The following is a 16,497-nucleotide window of genomic DNA, read 5'->3' as shown; positions in this document are numbered from 1 at the left end:
ACATTAAATGGGAAAACAAGGACAAATTATTTCTCAGTACATCAAAATATAATGAATAAAATATGTTATTAAGTACAGGGAGGTTTTTAATTCGATTTTCTTTTAACCGTCAGACCCAGTGGGAGGATCCGGATCCATTAAATAAAGATCCGGATTTTCCTGAGTTTTTATATGGCGGGGAAAAGAAAAAAGCGGGCGCGGGAACTTCAAATTTATCCTTTGATTGCGGAGAGAAGGAATAAGAGGAAGAAGACGACCCCTTCCAGTTTCAGAACTCTCTCTCTCTACCCCCTCCCTCTCCACGTTTCTCTCTCTACCCACCTCTCTCTCTATCCTTCTCGCTCAACGCACCTCTCTCTCTATCTTTGTCGCTCAACCCACGTTTTTCTCTCTCTAATCACCACTTTCTCTCTCTACCCGCTTCTTTCTCTCACTACCCACCTCTTTCTCTCTCTACCCACCTCTTTCTCTCTCTACCCACTTCTTTCTCTCTATACCCACCTCTTTTTCTCTCGTTGCCCGCCTCTTTCTCTCTATACCCACCTCTTTCTCTCTCTCTGCCCACCTCTTTCTCTCACTACCCACCTCTTTCTCTCTCTACCCACTTCTTTCTCTCTATACCCACCTCTTTTTCTCTCTCTGCCCGCCTCTTTCTCTCTCTACCCGCTTCTTTCTCTCTCTACCCACTTCTTTCTCTCTATACCCACCTCTTTCTCTCTCTCTGCCCACCTCTTTCTCTCTATACCCACCTCTTTCTCTCTCTCTGCCCACCTCTTTCTCTCTCTCTCTGCCCACCTCTTTCTCTCTATACCCACCTCTTTCGCTCTCTCTCTGCCCACCTCTTTCTCTCTATACCCACCTCTTTCTCTCTCTACCCTCGTCACTTTGTACGTTTCTCTCTCTACCCACATCTCTTTCTACCTTTCTCCCTCTACCCCTTTCTCTCTCTACTCTCCTCTCTCTCTACCTCTCTTTCTCTCTCTATATCTCTGTCTCTATCGCTCTCTCGAGAAGATGGCGGGGATGGATCATTTGGAGAGGATGGGGCGAGAGCTCAAGTGTCCGATCTGGTAGAGAGAGAAAGATAGAGAGAGAATCTATCGCCTTTTATTCCTATTATTCCTATTTCAATGTGGCCTTTGTTCTTCGAATCTTCATAGATTGGGAATAAACTATTGTTTGGGTTGTTGAGGAAATCTATTTTGCGTTTGTTTGTTCTAATGCAGCCTCAATCTTCTTCAATCGGCCGCTTCTCTTTCGTGCAATCACGTATTTTGCAAGTAAGTTGAAGTCAATAATTTGATATTTCGAGATTTCGCTCGATTAATTGCTTGAGATTTTGATATTTCTTTTGCCAGTTCATGCATTACGAAATCGATGAAGTCGGCGACTACATGCCCTGTATGCAAAATTCCCTTTCACCGGAGAGGTTAGTTTAGTTAATTAGATTCATCTCGGTTAATCTCGCCGGGTAATTAGACTGATCTTCGTTAATTATTTCGGTGCAGATATTCGACCTTCTCCACACATGGACAGCCTTGTTGGTATTTACAAGAACATGGAAGTTGAAGCAGGGGTTAATCTCTTCGTCTCTCGAGGAGAATCTGGAAACGGAACATCGATCGGTAATTCACCATCACACTTTCCAATAATTTTATTTAATACGAAATTCTCGGATGAACATCATGATTTTGCAACATTTGACAGAATTTTTTTAATGGTAATTCACCATCCCACATGCCACTGCATTGTATTCATTACAAAATTCTCGGATGAACACCTTGATTTTGCAACATTTGGCGATCATTATTTTTTTTAGTAATTCACCATCCCACTTGCCATTACATTGTCTTCATTACAAAATTCTCGGATGCACGTCATGATTTTGCTACATTTAACAATCATTATTTTTTTTTGTTGTAATTCACCATTCCATTTGCCATTACATTGTCTTCATTAGAAAAGTTTCGGATGAACACCATGATTTTGCAACATTTGACAATCATTATGATGTGTTTTATCTAAATTCACCATCCCATTTGTCACTATGTCGTATTTAGCACGAAATTCTCGGATGAACACAATGATTTTGTAACATTTGACAATGATTATTTTTTCAGACAAACGAACCATCCCACTTGTCCCTAATTGTTTTCAGTACGAAATTCTCGAATGAACACCTTGATTTTGCATCATTTAACGATCATTATTATGTGTTTTATAGAAATTCACCACCCCACTTGTCACTACCTAGTATTCAGAAAGAAATTCTCGGATGAATACCATGGTTTGCATTATTTAACGATCATTATTACCTGTTTTGTAGAAATTCACCATCCCACTTGTCACTACTTTGTACTCAGCACGAAATTCTCGTATGAACACCATGATTTTGCATTATTTAACGATCATTATAATGTGTTTTATAGAAATTCCCCATCCCCCTTGCCTCTACATTGTGTTCAGCACGAAATTCTCGGATGAACATCATAATTTTGCAACATTTGACATTGATTATAATGTTTTTTATCGAAATTCACCATCTCCCTTACCTCTACCTTGTATTCAGCACGAAGTTCTCGGATGAACAGCATGATTTTCAGCATTTGGCAGTCGGTATAATGCGTTTTATACAAACTCTCCATTCCACTCGTCACTAGGCATTTAGTACGAAATTCTCGGATGAACACCATGATTTTGCAACATTCAACAATAATTATAATGTGTTCTATAGAAATTCACCATCCCACTTGCCACTACATTGTATTCAGCACGAAATTCTCGGATGAACACCATGATTTGCATTATTTAACGATCATTATAATGTGTTTTATAGAAATTCACCATCCCACTTGCCACTACGATATTTAGTACGAAATTCTCGGATGAACACCATGATTTGCAACATTTGACAATAATTATAATGTGTTTTATAGAAATTCACTATCCCACTTGCCACTACATTGTATTCAGCACGAAATTCTCGGATGAACTCCATGATTTCGCAACATTTGACAATGATTATAATGTGTTTTATAGAAATTCACCATCCCACTCGTCACTACTTGGCATTTAATACGAAATTCTTGGATGAACACCATAATTTTGCAACATTCAACAATCACTATCATGCGTGTTATAGAAATTCTAGAAGAATGCGCGTTTCTCCTAATTCTTTCTCTAGATGCAGATCACGAGAAAGAAATCTGTCAATTGCAACCGGAGGTGGGCGAGATCTTGAAGGAAACACCAACGGTGGATCTCCTCCCCCAAGTTCCATCCTTCCCCTCCAAGAAGCGCGTCCACGTGGCACCATTCTCCGTCTCCGAAACTCCTTCCAAGGCCGTAGAACCTCTCTTCTCTCCGTTCTTCTGGATGAGAGAAGACGCCGACGAAGCCGACGACCAAAATTCGACCAAGTCAACCCCTCAAGAGTCTTCGATAATGGCCCCATGTTTCAGCGATATCAAGGATGATGACGATGTCAGAGCGTCCGATCAAACTCCGACGGTCAGATTTCAATCTCTGGGTCGAACAAGACTTTTTCTTTGACTTCTTCTGATCATGGGTATGAACTGTGAATTCCAGAGCAAGTCTTTGGTGGGAGATATGCGAGAAAGCGAGATTTTTGAGTGGACTCAGAGGCCTTGCTCACCTGAGCTATGGCTCACTCCCGGCAAGAACCAGGTAAGAACAAATCCGTCGTTTTCATCAAACAAGATTTTTTGAAAAACGCTAATCTCCAGTTTAACCCATCTTCAGCAGATTAAAGAGCTTGTCCAGGAAGAACAAGCGGATGAAAGTCCGAGAGGAAAGCGGAGATTAATCTGGAAGAAGGAAAGCAGTCCTGAGAAGAATAAGAAGAAACTAGAGAAGGATGGAAGGCTTGTGCCTTGCAAGAACTCGAGGGGGAGAAAGAAGCAAAAACCAAAGATTATTAATGAGGTTTCTGAAGAAGGGTTGGTCTCCTCCAATGTTTCCAAGTGCTCATTCTGCCATTTGAGTGGAGACGATGAGGTAATCCTTAAACCCTGAATGAACTCTTTAAACCCTTAAACACTGAACCATAAACTGTGTACCCTTGGTGTAAATAATAGTAAAACGAGAGAATTATATGATCAAGAGCAATAATTCATCAGGGCTTAGAAGACTGAGAGATTTTGATTCGAATCTGGTCGTTGCCTCCTTGACACTGAACCCTAAACGTAAGCTTAAACACTAACACTAATGGCAGGTTTGCGGGGAAATGATGCATTATATCGAGGGGAAGCCAGTTTCCATCCGCTTCAACGGAGGGGGGGAGATTATCCACGCTCACAAGCTCTGTGCCGAATGGTAGAGCATTAACAAGAAACCTATATTCTTCTTATGATGATGATGATGATCATGACGATGAAACATTTTTTCATCTTCAAGATTTCTTCTGATGATGATGACGATGATGATGAAGCATTGCTTCTTCGTCTTCATCATTTGTTCTTCTTCTTCTGAAACATTTCTTATTCCTCTTCTTCTCCTTCTGAAACCTCTCTTATTCTTCTTCTTCTGAAACCTTTTTTTCTTCTTCTTCTTCTTTTGATGAATCTTCTCTTATTCTTCTTCTTTTTCTGAAACCTTTTTTCTTCTTCTTTTGGTGAAACCTCTCTTCTTCTTCTTCTTCTTCTTTTTCTGAAACCTTTTTTCTTCATCTTCTTTCGATGAAACTTCTCTTATTCTTCTTCTTTCGATGAAACCTCTCTTATTCTTCTTCTTCTTTTTCTGAAACCTTTTTTCTTCTTCTTCTTTTGATGAAACCTCTCTTATTCTGCTTCTTCTTTTTCTGAAACCTTTTTTCTTCTTCTTCTGTCGATGCAACCTCTCTTATTCTCCTTCTTCTCAAACCTTTTTTCTTCTTCAGAAACCTTTCTTCTCCTTCTGAAACCTTTGTTTTACTTTTTCTTCAGAAACCTTTCTTCTCCTTCATAAACCTTTGTTATACTTTTTCTTCAGAAACCTTTCTCCTCCTTCTGAAACCTTTGTTATACTTTTTCTTCAGAAACCTTTCTTCTCCTTCTGAAACGTTTGTTATACTTCTTCTTCAGAAACCTTTTTTCTCCTTCTGAAACCTTTGTTATACTTCTTCAGAAACCTTTCTTCTCCGTCTGAAACCTTTGTTATACTTTTTCTTCAGGAAACTTTCTTCTCCTTCATAAACCTTTGTTATACTTCTTCTTCTGAAACCTTTCGTCTTCGTCTGTTTCTTCCTCTTCTCCTTTTTTTTCATCTTCTCATTTTCTCCTTCTTTAGCTGATTCAAGTTCTTTCAATGGGTGGGCAGGGCGCCAAACGTGTACTTCGACAGCGGCGACACCGCCGTCAACCTGGCGGCGGAGGTGGCGAGGAGCAGGCGAATCAAATGCAGCAAGTGCGGTGACGACGGCGCAGCGCTTGGCTGTTTAGAGAGAAGGTGCCGCAGTAGCTTTCATTTTCACTGCGCCAAGCTCATGCCCAGCTGCCGTTGGGACCAGGCAAGCACCTTCTCTCGTTGACCCACTATTTTTTTTTTTACAAAATATGAAATAAAAGGCGTTGACCGACGTTCTTTTTTGGAAAATAGGAGAATTTTGTTATTCTGTGCCCTCGTCATGCATCGTCGAGGTTGCCTTGTGAGAGTGCTGCTGATGGGTCAAAGCGCGGGTCAACGGGAAAATTGAGGCAAAGGTGGGTTGATTCTAGGGTGGAGAAAGATCGGAATTTTAGGATTTTGAACTTGTGATTGGGTTGATTTTAGTGTGGAGAAAGATTGGAATTTTACGAGTGTGAACTTGTGGTTGGGTTGATATTAGTGTGGAGAAAGATTGGAATTTTACGAGTGTGAACTTGTGGTTGGGTTGATTTTAGTGTGGACGAAGGTTGGAATTTTGCAATAATGAACTCGTGATTGGGTTGATTTTAGTGTGGAGAAAGATTGGAATTTTAGGATTGTGAACTTGTGATTGGGTTGATTTTAGTGTGGAGAAAGATTGGAATTTTACGTGTATGAACTTGTGATTGGGTTGATTGAATGTGGTTTTGGCGTGGACAGAGCGTGTGAAGTCCGAGCCGGCACGTTTCAGGCTCGGCGTTGGCCGGCCGGGACGTCTCCCAAGTGGGTTCTTTGCTGTTCTTCCCTCTCCCCCGAAGAGAAGGTACGTCTCTCTCTCTCTCTCTCTCTCTCTCTCTATTTCTTCTTTCATCCTCCTCCCGGCATATCTCTCTCTCCCTTCTTCTCTATTGCTTTGTGTTTCTCTTTCCCTCTCTCTCGATCTCTTCATCTCCCTCTCGCTCGCTCCGTTTTTATCTCTTTCACGCTCTGTTTCGCTATCACACTCTAGCTCTGTTTCTCGCCCTTGCTCTCTGTTTCTCTCTCTCTTCCTGTCTGATTCTCTCTCTCTCTCTCTCTCTCTCTCTCTCTCTGTTTCTCTTTCTCGCGCACTCTCTATTTGTCTCTCTCTTGCTCTCTGTTTGTCTCTCTCCCGTTCTCTGTTTCTCTTTCTCGCGTACTCTCTAGTTCTCTCTCTCTCTCTTGCTTTCTGTTTTGTTTCTGTATCGTTTTCTGCTCGCTTTCTCTCTCCTGCTCTCTGTTTGTCTCTCTATCGTTTTCTGCTATCTTTCTCTCTCTTGTTCTGTTTTGTCTCTCTATCGTTCTCTGCTCTCTTTCTCTCTCCTGCTCTCTGTTTGTCGCTCTATCGTTCTCTTCTCTCTTTCTCTCTCCTGCTCTCTGTTCGTCTCTCTATCGTTCTCTGCGCTCTTTCTCTCTCTTGCTTTATGTTTGTCTCTCTATCGTTCTCTGCTCTCTCTTTCTCCCTGTTTTATCACCCACTCGTTCTTTGTCACTCTCTCTCGTTCTGCTCTCTGTTTGTCTCTCTCGCTTGTTCTTTTTGACTCTCTCCCTCTCATTTGTTCTCTGTTTCGCTCTCTCTCTCTCTCTCTCTCGCTTGCTCTCTTTGACTCTCTCCCTCTCTCCTCCTCGGTTTCTCTCTCTCTTTCTCTCTCTTTCGCTTGCTCTCTTTGACTCTTTCCCTCTCTCGTCCTCTGTTTCTCTCTCTCTTTCTCTCTCTTTCGCTTGCTCTCTTTGACTCTTTCCCTCTCTCGTCCTCTGTTTCTCTCTCTCTTTCTCTCTCTTTCGCTTGCTCTCTTTGACTCTTTCCCTCTCTCGTCCTCTGTTTCTCTCTCTCTCTCTCTCTCTTTCGCTTGCTCCCTGTTTGTCTCTCCTCTCTCTCTCTTTCGCTTGCTCTCTGTTTGTCTCTCTCTCTCTCTCTCTCGCTTGCTCTCTGTTTCTCTCTCTTTCTCTCTCTCTTCTCTACCCTCCCTCTTTTTCTCTTTCTCTCTCTAAAATCTATCTGTCCCCCCCTTTCTCTCGCTCCTTCCCCTCTCTTTCTCTCTTTTGCCTTCTCTCTCTCTCTCTAAACGCCGGTCTCGTCACTGGCAGGAAAAGGTCTCCGAGCTGGCGAAGCTGGCCGGCGCCGCGATGACGAAAAACTGGACCCCCGCCGTCACCCACGTCATCGCCTCAGCCGACGTGCATGGCGCATGCAAGAGAACCCTCAAATTCCTCATGGCCGTCGCCGCCGGCAAATGGGTCGTCAACGTAGCCTGTAAGGCCCAATCCACTATCTCGGCCCATTAACATCCCCCCGTTGACCTGGTGACGTGGACAGGGGCCAACGCCTGCCTAGCCAAGAACGCCCCCGTTGACGAGGAGCCCTTCGAGATCGCCCAGGACGTCCACGGCGTCAACGGCGGGCCCCGCCTTGGACGGCTCAGATCTCTCCACAAGGTCTTATCAAGATCAATCTTCTTTACATCCACGATTGTCTCGTCCAGGAACAATAGATGTTCTGAATCATAGAAAAAAAATCATATAATGGAATTTGAGAAAATTCCTTTTTATGATTTTTTTTTGTCCCAGGACGAAAAAACCAACCCATCCTTTGACAAATTTCTGTCTCACCTGACTATAATTCAGGGACGTGGACGGGACGATTTTTTTTGTTCCGGGACGAAAAAATCGTCGCGCGCGAGGATGTGGACGAATTTCGGGACGAAAATTCGCTCCGGGAACGACTGGATGGGACGGATTTTGTCCTGTGGGACAAAAAAAACCGTCCGTCCGAAGGTCTTGGACTATGAACGGACGGATGTGGACAAAAAACCGCCGGATTCACATCCGACGGTTGAGATCTCACCACTTGGCCTCGCTATGACAATTTGCATCAAGGTCCTTGTGTTTGTTCACGTGAACATACTGACGCCGCTCAGAATTAATTGTATTTATGTCAATTTGCATTCTCTCTCCTCCATATTTCCCTTTAAAAACTTAGAAATATCTATATTAATATATTAAGAATATAAAATAGATTTTTTTTGTCCGGGACGAATTTTCAAATTCGTCCCGGGAGGACAGGACGGGATGAAAAACCGTCCCGAGATTATTGGACGGGACGTTTTTTTGGTCGGTGGACGAAAAACCGTCCCGTCCTTCGTCACTGAGCTAACAACGGACGTAGGACGGGCGAAATTTGTCCCGTCCCGTCCTTTTGCCCACATCCGGGACGATCCGGATCTATACACCTGACTTCAGAGGCCGCAGATGGGGCTTAAGAAACCCTAAACCCTAAGCCTTGAGCAACAGTCAATGATCAATGGTCAACTCTTTGGGTGCAGGAACCGAAGCTGTTTGCAGGGATTGACTTTTTCTTCTCCGGTGAGTTTTCATCGTCTTACGGAGGCTATCTTAGAGACCTGATCAAGGCTGTCGGCGGCGTCGTTCTTCGACGGCGGCCAGCGAGCAAGTGCACGACGTACGTTGTGTACAACGTTGAGGCTGCCGGCAAAGGCGACACTGCAGCCGTGGCAGAGCGCCGTCGAGACGAGGCGACGGCGACGGCAGAAGCTACCGGAGGCAAGGCTGTGTCTAGCCAGTGGATTCTGGACTGCATTGCTGGTTGCAAGGTTCTAAACCCTTAGTGTTGACTTTTGTGGCCCAGATCGTTGACTTTGGATAAGTTTTTTGGTAAGTGGCCTTCATCATGCCTTGTAGAGATTGACTCTGACTATTTTTTGGGAGTCTCTGTGTAATTAAAACTCATGACATTTTCATTATTGCAGTTAGTATGAGGTTTGACTGTTTCCAAGTGAGGATTAACATTTTAAACTCTGTTAGGATACAACCATATTAGAATATGATTAGAGACAAACAGAGAGCAAGCGAATAATATGATCAGAGAACGGAATGCAAGAAAAAAAAAAAAAAAGAGATCATCTGAACTATGAAAAAGACAACCAAACGTTGCCATCCAAAAGAAGTTGCATTTCTCTCTCAAAACAGCCTCTTTCAACCTTTTTTGTTTGCTTTCTTTACATACAACCATAATAGAATGATACAAGAGAATAATATGATTAGAGAATGGAATGCAAAAAAAAAAGAGATCATCTGAACTATCAAAAAGACTAGAAAACGTTGCCATTTGAAAGAAGTTGCATTTCTCTCTCAAAAAAGCCTCTTTCAACCTGTTTTGTTTGCTTTCTTTACACAACCATATTAGAATGATACAAGAGAATAATATGATCATAGAACGGAATACAAGAAAAAAAAAGAGATCATCTGAACTATGAAGAAGAAAACTTCACCAACCTCATAACAGCTCCATCTCTCTCCAGACAGCCTTTTTCAATTAATTTTGTTTACATTCTTTACATACAGCCAGATCCGAATCACATGAGAGAGGAATATGAACAGCGAAGGGTTGCAGGAAATAGCAGCCAAAAATTGGAAAAAAAAAAGAAAAAAAATGAGGTCACCTGAAGTTGCAGCAGTGCGCTCGGCCCCGGGCAAGCTGATCCCAGAGACAAATCATCTGCCTTGGGGACTGATAATGGGCAGTAAAGTAATTTTCCACACAGCCATGCTGGCAGAACTTCCAGCTGTGAGCATATCGCACCGGCGAGCTGGCATTGAGCTTCTCTACCCACAGCCCCATGCTCACATCCTCCATCTTGAACAACTGCCCCATCATCCACAAAACCCCACTTAAATCCATGTCCATACAAACTAAGTAAACTTCATTTCTCCGGTTTCTGCTTACCCGAAGATTCCGGTTTCGATGCTGCGAGGTGATGAAGGCGGCAATGTTTCTGGAGATAATGTAGCCCGGCCCGTTGGCGTACGGCGGGTAGACAGACTCTGGCCATTCCTGCAGCCCCACCTCAAATGTTAGATTCAAATTTTTATCTTCCTATCTGTCTATTCTAGTCAGAAGTATTTAATTCTTGGCTCTATCTCTCCAGTTTTTCAAAGTTGAACACCATTTAATTCAAGCCATTTTTTTATTTTTTATTTTTGAGGCCAACACGTTATTTCTTCAAGGATGAGAAACATGGCCTCACCTGGAATGTCACGGCCCACTTTCCACTCCTCAGAGGCCTGTGATAGACATTGAGGTTTCCCATGTACAACGACTCGCTAGGGCTCTTCTGGATCGCCTGCATGACGGCGTCCACCCGCACAAAAGTGTCGTCGTCGCACTTCATGATGTATTTGGCACTCGCATTGTATAACTGGGCAAGGGTTTGGGAAACCAATTAATAAAACATAATTTGCTTCCTTCTTTTAGAGAAAAATGAATAAATAGTATAGGTCACTTGATGAGTGGCTCACCCCAAATTCACATATTTCGATGGTTTTCAAGACCACGAGCTCATACCGGTCGATAAATGGCAGGATCACAACGTCGCCGAAGAATTCAGCTTCTTTCTTCAGCACCGCGTTGACCTCTTTCCTTGAGTTCTGGAACACAGTGCTAGGTTGATCAAGAAGATACTTGAAGTATAAAAGTTGCCATGGCAACAGCCAAAGGGCTTATAGAGAAAAAAAACTCATGATGGACATAAGATCATAGGCTGGTGATTCCTGATGGTTGCTGAAACATGTGAGGTTCAGTATATTCTTTTAGATGCCATATGTAAAGTTCCGCATCCAAGATGACTATGACTAGTCGTCAATGTCCGTCATCTGTTGGCAGCTAGGATGACGATGATCACGATGACTTTTCATCATCATCGTCCATGGTTCATGGCTATGGCAATGAGTCATCATCATCATTGTCATCTGTCTGCAGCTAGGACGACGATGGATGACGAACACATCAGTTAACTAACTTCATCGCTCATTGTTTTTCTCTCTCCCTCTCTCGAGTGTCCATTGGCGTCCGGCATAAAAATGATGATGATGGTGATGAGTACTCATCCGTGGCTAGGATGACAATCACGATCTGTGTGGATAAGGTCATTGGAAGAGTTCATACATCGTCCAAATTAAGGCAAAAGATTCATGCAATCGAAGCAGTTGGGAAGAAATAAGAAATTATGAATTTTGGGATTCGATGAAAATTTTGATCTGCGAGAATTTATGAATAACTAAAACCCAAAACAAGTATAAGAAAAAAGTTAGAAAAGCCAAGCTATTGAGTTTCATGTAGTATTTCACCATTGAGAACTAAAAAGTGAGATATAACATACAAGAAACACAATCTTCAAAAAAATATACGAGTAAGGTTATCTTCAAAAAAAATATGGGTAAGGTTTTCAGATCATGTGAATTGGTCACCGTCATTCTCAACCCATTGTATTGTTATCATCATCAACAAAGTTAGCGCTTGGATTAATGACGATGGCATTTTCTGTAGTCCACTTGTCATAATATCACGATTGAAGCCAAACTAGGATTGGAGGAAAATGATGAATCTGTCATCTTCATTGTCATCTCAATATCTCATCACGGCTATCTTTATCCTCATTTAGGTTTGGAAGAATGACCATGACAATGACAATTCGTCATCAACCATGTGATAACAATGAAGCATCTTGGAAACCAGATGACGACCAGGATGATCTTTTTTTTTGAAGAAAAATGCGACCACCAGAATGATGATTTGTTGTTGTCCACTCATCATTATCATTGGTTACACCCAACTAGGATCTGCAGATGATAAATTCGCCTTCACATTTGTGATCCCTCAGTATTGTCACCATCATTGTCATCCACATTTCGACTTGGACAAATAAGAATGACTATCACAATTTGTCACCAATAAATGGATGACAATTACCATAGTGGCTCCTCAAAACCAGATGATAATGATGATCGGACATCATCATTGCTGCCATCGTAGTCCACTCGTCATCATCATAGTTGACGCTGAACACAAATACGAGTCAAAGCAGCGTACAACTCTTAATTTGGGATTTCCCAACATCCTGTACTAGTTTAAGATGAAGAAGCGTAAGTAAAAAGAAATAATGATATTACCAGCGCAACAAAGAAGCGGGCTGCAACTTGGGAGGACCTGACAGATGAGGATTGAAACCAGGTCTTCCTGATAGCCATCCGCTCAGCAAAATGATTAGTGGCTGAAAGAATTCCGATGAATAATCCTAATGGACGGGGAGGCAACGGAAGAGCCTTCCACTTTTCAGACATTTCCAACACTCTCTGCAGTGAAAAGCTCGGATGAGACGTAGGAAGCGATGTAGCATGAACTGCATGTACATCAATGTTTCCCTTGACTGAAAATCCGGTTGCATCTTCAAGCGTGAAACCCTAAAATAAAACATGGTAGAGCACAATTATTAATGATGTACACCGAAACTCCAATGCAGAAAATTAGAAAATTAGTATACGACTAAGCTTGTGGTGATTGATGAAGTATCCAATGTATGAAACACACGATAATGGAGAAAAATAAGAATTAGTAAACCAGTACTAACACCCATACTTGGGAGCATACTGCAATATGAGGTCTAAACACTGGCTATAATGAAGAATACTGCATCAGTGCCTAACCGTTCGATAGGGGAACGATGATACATGCCGGCCACCAACATTGATATGGAATCCTTCAATCCCAGCTCGCAATGTGAGTATAAACAGCCTGCCTTCTCCAAATGGAAATGGCCAGGTCATTTCTGGCTTCTTTGCGCGTCCTATGAATCTTCTTAACCAAGAGGTTGTTTTTGATTCTTTGGCATCAACAGCATCACTGCGCATCCACTTCTCACATTTGACGAAACCGTCGACTGATGAAACAACGAGAATAAAATATCTCAAATTAATTGAGGAAACATAACTGATGTAACTGGCAGAAAGAAAAATGTAAAACGTCAATATACAAAATTATCTCAAACAGATATGGCTCAGCGTGCAGAAACACTTGAAGAATTCACCATTTTCATTTCCTTAAATTTTGTCAGACAATAATGATGACGAATAATTCAACAGATGTATGACGATGATTGTCCTCCCGAGAACCAGATAATGATAAGGAATCCAACTGATGGATGACGATGAAAGCGACATGATTAAATAATCTATCAAAACTGATGGATGTCCATGACCATGATAATGACAGACTCTTGGAAACTGGATGACGATGAAGGTGATGATTCTTCATCTACTGATGGATGACAGTGACAGTGAGGATGATGGCTCCTGGACGTCAGATGACAATCACTGATGATTCTTCATCATGGACGCCAAACCCCAGTCATTCAGAGGACCAATCATCATATATCACCACAAAGAGGCAATAAACATCCAATATGGAGAAACCCCTATGAAAAGAAAGGATGTAAATACTAAGGTGTCTACTGATTCCCATCAAAGAGCAGTTCAATTTAGTGATTGTCCAACCGATATCCGATACCGGACAACCGGTATCCGATATCCCGAAAAAAACCGGGACGGTGTCTGATATCGGATGTCGGTTGATATCCGTCCTTTAGATCTAGACGGATATCGATGATGTATATGGGGGTAGGGACGAAATGGATATTGGATACCGGAGATCGAATTTTGATATCCGGATATCGGAACCGGTATCCGGATATCGATATCCGGTATCAACAGGAAAAAATAAATTTAATCATCACATTCAATGACCAATGTACATCAATCGACCCATCAAACTATCATCCAAAAGACAGCTAATGACAGTCATCTTCCAACCTGATTCATCATCTCCATTGGATTTCAACCCATCACACCGCTGGCCAGATCCCCACTGCATGCGATAGCAAGTATTGAGCTCAATGATCGGTCTCCGGCTCCAATCCCCTCGAATCCGAGGATTAAAATGAAGAATTCTGGGGGGATCTTCCCCTTCAACAGCCTTGAGCCCCTGCAGTTCAACCATGAACTGAGAGACCATCACATTCCCGTTCCCTCTTATCCTAGCAAGCTGAGGAACATACTCTGAATGCGCAATTTGCGGTGTTCCAATCAAAGTTATAGACGATCCAGCAGACAACCCACAAGGCAAAAACATCAGATATTCCCCTCCCACCGCCATCTCCTCCAAGCTCAGTGACAGCGAGGTCGGGCAAGGCTCGGGCTTAGCAGTAACTGGCACATCCGCCCGTTCTTGATTACTATCTCCAGAATCTACGCTCTCGAGTTCTTCCCATGCCCTAGTTCCCAGCATCCAAGCTTCATCCGCCATCTTCTCCAGCTCAGAAAGATTACTCCCATGAATTCTATTTCGATGCCTTGCCATCATCTGCCAAGCAATTCTTCCAAATTCGTGCGCATCGTCCGAAGGATTTCGATGCAGATCTTTGCTGGATTCCTCTCTATCGTCGCCGCCGAGCTTGGAGGCCATTTCCAGGATTCGAGGAAAATTTACCGAGATGAAGAGCAGGTAGATCGCGGCGACGAAGAGAAGCAAGTGCAACGGCCTGCGCCTCTTCAATCCGGCGGCCGGGCGCATATCGGTTGTGCTCTTCGGCCTTTTCATGGCGATCCGAGCTTGGAAACGGTGGGAGAAGAAGCAATCGAACGGGGAAATCGAGAGAAGAATCAAGGCGATGCCTCGGCAATGGCGATCTTGGAGAGCGATTGCAAGCCGCGTTCATCCATTTTGAGGAATCCGACGAGCGAAGATGAAGAAATCCGAGGAGCAGGAAACCCTAGCATTCGAGAAAACTGGAGAGGATACTGGAAGAAGAAGAAGAAGAAGCAAATATGTAAAGCTAGAGAGAGAAAGAGATGGGAAGAGTGAGAGAGAGAGTGTGAGAACGAGAGATACAGAGAGAACGAAAGAGAGAGAGAGAGAGAGAGAGAGAGAGAGAGTGTGTGAGAACGAGAGATAAAGAGAGAAGAAGTCAGAGAACGAAAGAGAGAGAGAGAAAGAGATGGGAAGAGTGAGAGAGAGAGTGTGTGAGAACGAGAGATAGAGAGAGAACGAAAGAGAGGAGGGAGCGAAAGAAAGAGAGCGTGAGAGAGAGAGAGGGCGAGAGAGAGGGAGCGAAAGAGTGAGAGAGAGAGAGAGGGAGAGAAAGAGAGAGAACGATAGATAGAGCGAAAGAGAGAGAACGAAAGATAGAGAGAGAGAGAGACAGAGCGAAAGAGAGAGAACGATAGAGAGAGAGAGATAGACAGAGCGAAAGAGAGAGAACGAGATATAGAGAGACATAGACAGAGCGAAAGAGAGAGAACGAGATATAGAGAGACATAGACAGAGCGAAAGAGAGAGAACGAGATATAGAGAGACATAGACAGAGCGAAAGAGAGAGAACGAGATATAGAGAGACATAGACAGAGCGAAAGAGAGAGAACGAGATATAGAGAGACATAGACAGAGCGAAAGAGAGAGAACGAGATATAGAGAGACATAGACAGAGCGAAAGAGAGAGAACGAGATATAGAGAGAGATAGATAGCGAATGAGAGAGAACGAGAGATAGAGAGAACGAAAGAGAGAGAATGAGTGAGAAGAGAGAGAGAACAAGAGATAGACAGAGCGAAAGAGAGAGAATGAGTGAGAAGAGAGAGAGAACAAGAGATAGACAGAGCGAAAGAGAGAGAATGAGTGAGAAGGAGAGAGAGAACAAGAGATAGACAGAGAGAAAGAGAGAGAATGAGTGAGAAAGAGAGAGAACGAGAGATGGAGAGAGCGAATGAGAGAGAACGAGATATAGACAGCGAATGAGAGAGAACGAGAGATGGAGAGAGCGAATGAGAGAGAACGAGAGATGGAGAGAGAGATAGAGCGAAAGAGAGAGAATGAGTGAGAAAGGGAGAGAGAACGAGATATAGTGATAGAAAACGAGAGACGGACAGAGAGAAAGAGAGAGAGAGGGAGAGAAAGAGTGAGAAAGAGAGAGAGAGAGAGCGAGAGATAGAGAGAGAAAGAGAGAGAGAAGGGTGGAAGACGAGTGTTTCTCCGCGACTAAAGGGCGACGGTCGGTCTCGCATTGAAAGCCAAAAGAGAAATTCGCCGGCGCTTAAAATGAGTGGTCTTTCTTCCATGCGGGGCCCACTTTGACAGTTGGTGGGCCCCAGCTGGTCCCCCATTTATTCCACTTGAATCAAGTCTACTCATTTAAAAATGATATAAGTCACATGACTAAGGTTTGCTCCCCATTTAGTCCCCGCCTGATCTGGGTTTTTAGCAAATCCCCATTTAGTACCTAGAGTTTTGTCT

The 16,497-nt window shown here is 43.0% G+C and overlaps 2 protein-coding genes across 4 annotated transcripts; one reads left to right on the top strand and one right to left on the bottom strand.

The window, feature by feature from the left end:
* Positions 1–202: 202 nt before the first annotated feature.
* On the top strand, positions 203–9,059 carry BRCA1 (breast cancer susceptibility1). Of its 3 annotated transcripts, none has more exons than XM_078576674.1 (14): positions 203–1,070; positions 1,227–1,280; positions 1,359–1,429; positions 1,509–1,625; positions 3,191–3,510; positions 3,589–3,687; positions 3,763–4,017; positions 4,235–4,335; positions 5,317–5,506; positions 5,596–5,699; positions 6,064–6,166; positions 7,450–7,615; positions 7,679–7,797; positions 8,685–9,059. In XM_078576674.1, exons 1-14 carry the CDS (start codon positions 1,015–1,017, stop codon positions 8,985–8,987), a joined length of 2,058 nt encoding a protein of 685 aa, XP_078432800.1. In that variant the 5' UTR covers positions 203–1,014; the 3' UTR covers positions 8,988–9,059. The 3 variants fall into 3 exon arrangements, with proteins under 3 accessions (XP_078432800.1, XP_078432799.1, XP_078432798.1); XM_078576673.1 differs by having other exon boundaries at positions 3,185–3,510; positions 3,766–4,017; XM_078576672.1 differs by having other exon boundaries at positions 3,185–3,510.
* Positions 9,060–9,671: 612 nt separating this feature from the next.
* LOC144704301 (Galactosyltransferase family protein) lies at positions 9,672–15,475 on the bottom strand. The gene is made up of 7 exons (XM_078576675.1): positions 14,023–15,475; positions 12,862–13,094; positions 12,328–12,618; positions 10,678–10,806; positions 10,407–10,577; positions 10,106–10,213; positions 9,672–10,024 (listed from the first exon to the last, which is right to left on the bottom strand). The coding sequence occupies exons 1-7, from the start codon at positions 14,807–14,809 to the stop codon at positions 9,818–9,820; spliced, it is 1,926 nt and encodes a 641-aa protein (XP_078432801.1). The 5' UTR covers positions 14,810–15,475; the 3' UTR covers positions 9,672–9,817.
* Between the last annotated feature and the right edge of the window lie 1,022 nt (positions 15,476–16,497).

This window comes from Wolffia australiana, chromosome 6, assembly GCF_029677425.1.
Source record: "Wolffia australiana isolate 7733 chromosome 6, ASM2967742v1".
Lineage (NCBI taxonomy): Eukaryota > Viridiplantae > Streptophyta > Magnoliopsida > Alismatales > Araceae > Wolffia > Wolffia australiana.
The sequence above is the reverse complement of the archived record's forward strand: the minus strand, read 5'-3'. Positions and strand labels throughout refer to the sequence as shown.

What these genes read in the sequence shown, in the direction of transcription:
- BRCA1 (XM_078576672.1), top strand. Translation starts at nt 1,015, where the DNA reads ATGGCGGGGATGGATCATTTGGAGAGGATGGGGCGAGAGCTCAAGTGT. An exon ending in TGGAAACGGAACATCGATCG is followed by an intron (nt 1,626 to 3,184) that starts GTAATTCACCAT and finishes TTCTTTCTCTAG; the next exon opens with ATGCAGATCACGAGAAAGAA. An exon ending in ACGGGAAAATTGAGGCAAAG is followed by an intron (nt 5,700 to 6,063) that starts GTGGGTTGATTC and finishes TGGCGTGGACAG; the next exon opens with AGCGTGTGAAGTCCGAGCCG.
- LOC144704301 (XM_078576675.1), bottom strand. Translation starts at nt 14,809, where the DNA reads ATGAAAAGGCCGAAGAGCACAACCGATATGCGCCCGGCCGCCGGATTG. An exon ending in CAATGGAGATGATGAATCAG is followed by an intron (nt 13,095 to 14,022) that starts GTTGGAAGATGA and finishes TTGTTTCATCAG; the next exon opens with TCGACGGTTTCGTCAAATGT. An exon ending in CATCGTTCCCCTATCGAACG is followed by an intron (nt 12,619 to 12,861) that starts GTTAGGCACTGA and finishes GTTTTATTTTAG; the next exon opens with GGTTTCACGCTTGAAGATGC.